At 41.8% G+C, this 9226-nt stretch overlaps 1 protein-coding gene across 4 annotated transcripts in view; it reads right to left on the bottom strand.

Annotated features, from left to right (window-relative positions):
- Positions 1-8137, bottom strand: part of eya4 (EYA transcriptional coactivator and phosphatase 4) — a 45888-nt gene extending 37751 nt beyond the window's left edge. For all 4 annotated transcript variants that reach the window (XM_072362317.1, XM_072362315.1, XM_072362316.1 and 1 more), the window contains exons 1-2: positions 7797-8137; positions 4070-4130 (exon numbers count right to left, since the gene is read on the bottom strand). In XM_072362317.1, the coding sequence (XP_072218418.1) occupies positions 4070-4102 (33 nt within the window). In that variant the 5' untranslated portion in view covers positions 4103-4130; positions 7797-8137. The remainder of the gene's footprint in view (positions 1-4069; positions 4131-7796) is intronic.
- Positions 8138-9226: the final 1089 nt, after the last annotated feature.

Genomic DNA, 9226 nt, shown 5'->3' on the forward strand with positions numbered 1-9226 from the left:
CAGATTTTGAAATGACCATGTATGCAATCTTAGCTATCAGGGTAGGGCAGTACTCGTATTAAGCTACTGCTGCTGCACGTAAGTTTGAGTGAATGTGTCTGTATGGGCTTGTAGGGGTGAAAGAGGGGTGCAACCCGACCCCTTTCCTCTTCTTACTTGGTCTCTGTCTGTCTTTCCGTCTTTCTGTCTCTCTCTCTCACACACACAGATGAGGACAGCTGCCATAAGGGCCTCTCCCAGCGCACCAGAGGAAAGAGCTGCAGCAAAAGGAACTTTTTCCTCCTCTTATTTCATCCTACTTTTCCTCGTCAATCTCTCTCACGTTTTTCTTCAGGTGGTCATACATTTAAATCCTGCAAGTCTCCTAAGGATCTATAAATGCCGCTGCTCCCCCGTCTTACACTGGCTCCTCCACTAATCTACAGACTGGGGACTTCATTTGAAGGACTGTGAGAGGAGTTTATGTGAGCTGGTGTGAAGGATTGATGCTCGCCAATCCCCACTGAAAATCTGATTCATGCTTATTCTTAGAATTTGACTAAATTAATAAGATCAAAACAGCACCATACGGTAGTTTGACTCTTCAACGTTATCTTATTGAGCTGATGCACAAAACTGTTATCACCTTTTCTCCAAAGCTAAACGAGTATGTGACAACAGGTGGAGTGAGACACTTAAACAAGCTAAAAGTAGTATTACGGGGCTAACCGCTGTTGGCCGTGCCCCAGACTCCTTCCAGTGCTCCCTGAGGACCCCAGACGGCAGGCTGGCCCTCGGCAGGCAGGCGGCCAGAGAGGACGCCTGACCATAACCCAGATGACGTGCGATGGATGTGGTGGGAAAAGGGCGGGGTTGAGGAAGTAAGGGACGGGGATTTTAAAGGGTAGAGAGGAGGAATGGGGGTATCAGGTATCAACTGACAACTCCCCGAAACTTTGTGTGTGAGGTCTGCGCTGTTTTCTTAGCCACCAGAGACACGCCTATTTCAATGAAGCAGTGTGGGGAAAGAATTAGCCACTTTCAGTTTAAATTTCAAGACACCAAAGCAAGCACGGAAATTAATTACAATTACAGAGTGAATTTAATCTTTATTCTGAACAGAAATTAAATCTGTCACTCACACTTGCAATTGGAACTGCGGTTGCAATCAAACTAAGACAATAAGCAAAAAACTGTGAGTAAAGTTTTCGTCAGGACATGTGCAAGCCTATGTCGCTACAAAAACTGGACACATTTTTCATAATCAGCGGTGCCTTCAGCTGTCCAAGCTACTATAAAGATTCAACCTGACGACCTTCAAGCCACTAAATATGAGTTCTCAGTTTTGTTTCAGATCTGCTGTGAATGTGCCATAGATTATATTATCCCACAATGCTTTTTGAGAAACATCGTTTTGAAATCGTTGGGCTGTTTGCCCACACAGTTGTAACTGAGGAGTGAACCACTTGCTTTACTTTTCAAAAACTCACACATTTTCTGAAATACGTTGGGTGCTGGTACCAAATTCACATTGAGCCAGTGCTTTTCAAGTAGAGTAATATTTCTCAGTTTCAACATTTGATCGTTTTTTTTCTCCCCACGTTCTGTTAAATTTTATAGCATTTTATTCACAACAGAGTATAGAAAACGTTCACCGATCTGCAAAATACTGCTTCAATAAATTGTGGGGCACTTTCAGAAAAATGTTCCTCAATGTGAAACTGTGCATAATTTCATTTAATGACGCAGAGAATCCGGAAACATCTCTGTGCACAGGGGACACAGAAATCAATTTCTGTGAACACAGTTGACTGCAGGTTAATGTTCTGGAAAGAAGAAGCCGTATGTCTTCATGATCTAGAAACGATGGCATCTTCTCTGGGCCAAAGCTCATTTAAAATGGACTGAGACAAAGTCGAAACCTGTGCTGTGGTTCAATGAATGTAGATTTGAAATTCTTTTTAGAAATCATGGGTGCAGCATTCTTCTTGGACTTAACAGGGGAAGGACCATTCAATTTCTTATCACTACAAATGCCCTTATCTTTGGTGATATGAAGGTGTATTAGTGCCTATGGAACTGGCAGCTTGCACATCTGGAAAGGCACCATCGATGCTAAAAGGTGTATAAAGGGTTTAGAGCAACATATTCTCCAATCCAATCTCTTTTGGCCTCTTTTCAGGGAAAGCCTTTAATTCTTCAGCAAAACAATGTTAAAATACATACTGTGTCCATTACAACAGCACGGTTTCACAGAAGAAGAGTCCAAGGGTTGGACTGGCCTGTGTGCAGTTCAGATCTTTCACTGGTTGGAAACATTTGATGCATCAGGAAGTGAAAATTACAAAAAAAAGAGACCCAGGTCTGTTAAGCAGCTCAAATCCTGTTTAAGACAAGAATGTTTATCGACCGGAGCAGTTTCTTGTTAGATTTCGAGTGACAAAGTGAGAAGGCCATGTACACTAGTGCAGGTTTACAGTGTTAGCTACAGACAACGTTTTATTATGAGCATAGAGCTGGATGAGTTGAATTTCCATCTAAAATGAAAATGACAAATAAAAGGATTTTGTATGTTGTCAATTACAGTTTTACAGAGAAAATTAATCGGCCAAAAACAGGAATCAGATAAGATAATTATAATGCACGCTTCTGAGTTACATTGCATCATCCCAAATGACAGAGATAAATAGTAAAAACTCTTCTCAGTATAATGCAATTCAGTTATGAAATTACACTAACCGGCAACTAACAAAATTAAGATAAACTGAACAATCGAAGGTAGGATTTACTGTTGGTCTGTTGTAGTAGACTGCAATCATTCCAGCTCAGAGTACCTGTGCATGTCAAACACTGAAAAACCAAAGTGCCAAGCTACTGATTCAACTTAGTTCACCGATCACCAGCTTCACAAAGTAAACTTTAAGGTTTCAAAGTGAGATTGAACATCAGAAAGCAAACTATTTCAACTCTGTAAGACTGTCTAGCTCTGTGTGGTTTGATTAAAATTGCTGTCCTTGCTCAGAGATCTCATTTCCAACATGAACAATTAATCAATGTCTTTGAGCTGCAGCTCAAATTCACATTATAAATGATATCACTGCCCTATTTAAGGCATGTGAAGTAAATGAGGAATATGGACATCAATATTTCATATCTAGATAGCAGCAAGACAAGATGGATGTTCATTTCTTTCTTTCTTTCCTTCTTTCTTTCTTTTTTTCTCTCTTTTTGCTGGGCTCACGTACTGTATGCGTGAGTGACTTGTGCTCCACTGGGGTCAGCCCGTAATCCAACCCACAGTGAGTCTGACGGAGCAACACAAAAAGTAGGGGAAAAACAACATACTTCATGGGCTCTGTCCCACTTCGCGCTATTATTACTGTCGAGGCTGGCAGGTCAGAGGGAGAGAGAACGAGGCTTGATGGAGGAGGAGGAGGAGGAGGTGGAGGAGGAGGAGGAAAGATGAAATTACACCTGTTCTGGTGGCTGACTAACGACTTTGAAATGTGAGTGGCCCTTGCTGGCCGCCAAAATCATTTTCCCAACAATACGGCCTGATCTTTAAACAAGCAGAACTGGGACGCTGCACTGACGTGACGCAGAGATGACCTGCTGAGCTGAGACACTTGCAAACCCTCCGGCTCAGTGTCTGTGTGTCTGCATATGTGTGTGGGTGTGTGTGTGTGTGTGTATAACCTTCGGAGCATTTTCTTCTTCTATCTATATCAAATCTAAATGACAGTAATCTAAATCATCTATTTGTTGAATATATTCAGCGATTTGAATTTCTTTTGCACACACAATTCCCACAAACACACTTTTTCTTGAATTACCGTCTTCGTCCATCATTGCTTCTACTAAAGTCTCATTAACCTTGACTGCTGCCATATGGTTTGTACAGTCACTGAACCGCATCTGCTGTGCGTTAGCGCATGCACGCACGTGCACGCACGCGCACACACACACAAATGGACAATTACAGTATCTGTCTAATGCACCCATACCTAACTCTTGTGTGGCCGAGACAAAGTATACTTACACACCCGCCCAGCGACACACACTTGCATGCATACAGTAGCCTTTAACTCACCATCTGTTCGCTGAGGTCCTGTGAGGCCTCCATGGCTTCTCTGGCTGTGATCTGCCACACACTTGAAAGGCAAGAATGAGAAAATGAAACGTGTATCAATGGCTGTACCAAGTTTAATGATAAATGATCACCTGAACTAATTTCTTGGCAGGCACATTAGTGGAAACACTTCTTCGGGTGGTTGCCTGATTTGATTACTTACACTGTGGATGAAACCACCCACCATACTGTATTCATTTTTATGTCTGTTTGCATCTGTCGGTTGGAACTTCTGTCAGTGTGTTTATGTTTGAGCAACAGGAGACTGAGGGAGGGAAGCGGCAGTGTTAACTTCAGCATATCATCTTCGGCTAAGGGTGAAGTGGAGAGATAATTGCAGAAGTAAATATCAACAATGAAAATGGAGAAGTGTAAATGATACGGCTGCTTGGCTGGCTCTGGACCACAGACACAGTGGCTGACTGCTGCATGAAGACAGTGAGTGACCCCATTAATGCTAGACAGGAGACAGGTTGGCGCAGGAGTTTGGAAGCAAGGCGATTGTGTACAACTTAAGAGAGATAAGACACTGCAATCGGCGCTGTAAAGAGAAACTACACTTGGTACCGGTCGCTCTTTTCCACAAAAAATCCAGATAGCGACACTGCAACAAAAGCCCAGCAGAAAACAAAGGACAACAATGCCATCGTCCTAGCAGAAGAGCACAAAATGGCTCCTCTCTGATTTATCGCGCAAAGGGCGTCAGAAGTTTGACATCTGAACAAAAGAATAGGCTGCAAAGACGCACACTCACGTTCAAACACAAAAGTCCTTCCCTGTCATTAGATCTGTGGTTCCCAGCAGTGTAAGGAGTGCCACCGAACCATTTTCAGGTTGAGTTCTCAATGAAAAGTTATTTTTTCATCCTAATGGAGAGATTTTGCTTGAACTGAATGTTTTTCAGCACCTGCACCTCGATCGCAGGGTGATCGAAGCTTTTTTGTGAATTTACCTGACAAATAATGTTGTATCATAATATATTCGTGTACATATATGAGCGCATGCATGTTGCACCTATACACAGGGGGACAAAAATAAGTGAACTATTTACTGCTCCACAAGGCGCTGATCAGCACCTAAAATAAAAACTTAAAGTTTGTCCTAAAATAGGAGTCACTAACATTAAATTAAGCTTCTCCTTCAGTGTGTGTGTGTGTGTGTGTGTGTGTGTGTGTGTGTGTGTACACGCACGCGTGTTCATGCAGTGAAGACTGTTCTGGCTCGATCCTTTAAACTAACTGGCATCCTTTTAATTTTTCATAGCGCTCAGCTCCTCCTGGCCTGAAACCGAAGACAATAATGCGTCTCTCAGGTGAATTGATTTGTGCCCCAGCCTCCAGTCTCACCCCTCCTCCCTCTCTTCCATCTCTCTCCCTATCTCACCTTTGTGGAGGACATAATCAGCTCTCTATCTTGCTTGCTTTTCACTCCTCTTTTTATGATTTATTTGTCTTTTCCCTTGATGGGGTTCGCTTGTAAATAAGCTTACAAAGACTGATGTCTGTCTGTCCTTGTCCTGTCATGGCTGATGAAAGGTAGGTTGTAGGTTGTGTTTTTTTTTTTTCCTTTCTTCTATTTGAGAAAATAAAATAGTTGATACTGTTGCGGAGGAAGCAGGCGTTTTTATTCATCATGCCAAAGCTGGTTCCTTTTTAAATAGTCTTAAATGATGTTGAAGACCTGTGTCTCGCATCCCACCGCACACTACACAGACTTGCATCGCCTTAAATCCACCCAGAAGTTACCTGATACTAAACAGGGGATCAATAATGCCTGCCATTTCCTTCAGCGTCCCAGAAGAGAGAATTATATTTCTCACTATGGCTATTGACACATAAGAAACACATATGGCACGGTAAAGGGAGGATTACCAGGAGGCAACACTGCGGTAATATCACGCTCTGAAAGCCGAAGAGGGGACAATGTTGAACAAACCGCAGGTGGCAGTGAAAAGTCACAGATTATATTCGGTTTAAACACGATCGACTTTGTGATCGCTGCCAAGCAACAATCACTCCACAGACGACACGTTGACAATGGGAATTTTTTTTGCAAACGTTTGGTTATCGACACAAAATGCAGACGGGCCTCTCCTCTCTCTTACACTGGGCCACAAGTAAGCCCCCGAGTGAGCATTTTCTGTATTCTGAAATAATAAAAAAAAAAACTTATTGCACGATAATAACAAAATTAAGTAATTACACTGCGGTGCATTTCATACCTGTGAGTCAGATCTAAAGCTTATATTTTACGGTATAAACTGCGTGCTTTAAGGGAAAGGCGAATGAAAACTGTGTGAAATCAAAACTGTGAGGCTTCTTTTTTTTCACAATTAAAAATTACGGCCTGATAACACAGCTGTACAATTCGCACCGGTGTCCGAATTGTAAGATTAAATTCTGTGGATATTTTTAATATTATTATTATTATTTAATATTGTTATTATTATTTCAGCAATGATCCCAGGGAAGTCAAATCAAATTTATAAAAAAGAAAATTGATAAAACTGAAACATAAATACAAGCAAGAAGTTTCATAGCCAATGTGGCCTAAAAGGGCGAGATTTAACTGATAGAAAACATATCAGACCAGTGTGAAAGATTTTGAAAAGACGGCATTCCTCGGCATGTTTCCCTTTGCTTGTGTCAAATTAAGTGCAGATATTATTCTAAATGGCAGCAATACTGAAAGAGAGGGCCCCCCGTGCAATTGTGAATTTCCAAGCCTCTTGATGTGCATCCTCTCCCGTTCACCCACGTCTCGCGCATTATTGCGCGTCGGTTAAGTGCGAGTCCTTAATGTGAAATCTAACCTGCACGGATTACGGCGCAACAGGCCCTATCAGATTTTGCGCCGGCGTGTAACTTGTCATGTTGTTAGGGACAGGCCAATAGCCAGGGGCTATTGAAGCCCTGAGAGTCGGGCAGTGGTATAAGATTCCCATTTCCTACATATCAAATATAATCACAAACTCCACGTGGAATGAGAGGAGAGATGGAGAGAAAAAGCAGAGGACGTACGGCGGGATGGAGAAGGAGCACCGCAGGGGGGGGGGGGGGACGACTAAAGTCTCTATCAATGTGTCTTCTGAGGCTGGATGAAAAGATAAAGAAACCACACTGAGCTGCAGTCATAGATTGGCACATGTCAAATAATCATCAACATTTTGATTTGCTTTAATTGTTTTACTGTGTTCTTGAGCTTTTTAGAGGGGTTCACCAAATGTATGAAGACGCAGGTGAATGACTTCCTGTTAATTTACTGTCAAGTTCTGATCGATCAGAAAACGACTGTAATTGGTTAAAATACACACATGAAATCTGAATTCCATCTGACAGTCTTAGAAATGAGCCTATTCATAATATCATTGTCAATATTATTGTCAAATGTGATATAATGTTTATAATTTGTTTCTGAATAATAAATCATCATAATTATTACTCTTTCTAACCTTCTTCCCTGTTAGATTGGTGTATCTTTTGAGAGTTTTGTAACTCCTTTAGAAGAAATTAGCCATAGTCAACAACAGGGAAAACTATGGAGATCTCAAACTTGAAACACCTGCGGTGTGAGTTCAATTTGTGATGTTTTAGGGCAGAACAAAACCATAGATGTGAAACTGTAAAACAAAAACAAAGAAAAAAAAACCATACACACATAAGAAAACGTATACACGAGAAAACCTTACCTGAGTTCAAATTGTTAACGTTCCAGCAAGTTCAGCTCCGTGATTTCCCCTCACTGCTTGGAAGTGCTCATAATCAAATGCAGTGTGGTCGCCGCACAGCTCTCCCTGCTGTTTGCAGGCTGTCACTGACTGGATCAAAACACCTCAGTCAATGCTGGCCATTACCAGCAAGAGTCCAAGAAGAAAAAGAAAAAAAAGTCAGAGGAGTTGTTCAGATCAGTTTAAACGCCGTTACAAACTCAGACACGAGTTCCGGGGCTCTGTTCCTGGCACAGAAACGCTCAATTCCGCGGAAAACATCATTATTTTCTGTCCGCGTCCAAGTTTGAGCACCGGGCTGTTCAGAAGTATTGGACAGTATTGAGAACCTCGCCGGTGCGCATGCGTCCAGCTGCCATGCGGACACAGCAGGGCAAGTGTCCAAAGGAGTAATGGGGTTCAGTCAGAGCAGGAGGGAGGGGATTGGGGGTGGGAGGGCACCAAAATGACTTCTTATTAATAGTTTGGTCCAAATGACGTTCTCACAGTTTTAAATATCTCATCTGTGCGAAAACAACATGTACTCCCTGGCCACTTTCTCTGTCTCCCAATATGTTTGTGGCTTTAATTTTCCAATTACTTGTTTGATGAAACACAAAAATAATCAGAAAATGACAAAGTTGCATTTCCTTAATGCCACAGTGAGCAAAACATACTACTGACTTTGGCATTAACTCAGGACTCTAATCTTCAACAATGATAATCAGAAAAACACGATTATTTAGACACACTACATGTTCAAGTTTCATCATTTTACAAGTATTTTAATGTTACTCTTTAACTGCATGATTTTTGTATAGATGCAGAGTTTAGTCTACAGGCAGCCATTTCTTTCAAGTGCTATTTTTTTCTGTTCTGTGAGCACCACAAATGAAACTTCATTCATTCCCATGTCAGCGGGGAGGCACCGCAAACCTCCCAGATATGAATGTAAAATATGAACCTCTGCAAATCAATGTGAAGCTGTCTTGATAAATCGAGGGGCAAGTGGGGAAATTTGTCCTTGAAACTTGGCCTTTTTGAAAACACCATGACTAGACCTAAGAGCAAGGAAATGTGGTCCTGGTTAATCTGTATACAGTTACAGGCCGAGAAAAGGAGAAAAATTATGCCAATAAAAGTCAGAAAACATCCTGGAGATATATAAGAAAAAAAAAACAAACATACTACAGCATGGCTCGAATAGATCCTGTGGGAGTGAAGTCAGACAGGGCTGCTTCACAGAGGCCGCAGAAAGATGATAGATTCGGCCATGGAGTTTTGTTTATTTGAAAATTTGAATGTTTGTTATGGCTTATGGATTCTGTGACTGCTGGATCCCGCTGGCCTCGGATCAGCACTCTTTTACCATGCTGTCATTTATTTGAGAGCATGATGTCAGCAGCCTCTCT

The sequence above is a fragment of the Leuresthes tenuis genome, unplaced genomic scaffold, assembly GCF_036924035.1.
Source record: "Leuresthes tenuis unplaced genomic scaffold, fLeuTen1.0.hap1 SCAF_13, whole genome shotgun sequence".
NCBI classification, from domain to species: Eukaryota; Metazoa; Chordata; class Actinopteri; order Atheriniformes; family Atherinopsidae; genus Leuresthes; species Leuresthes tenuis.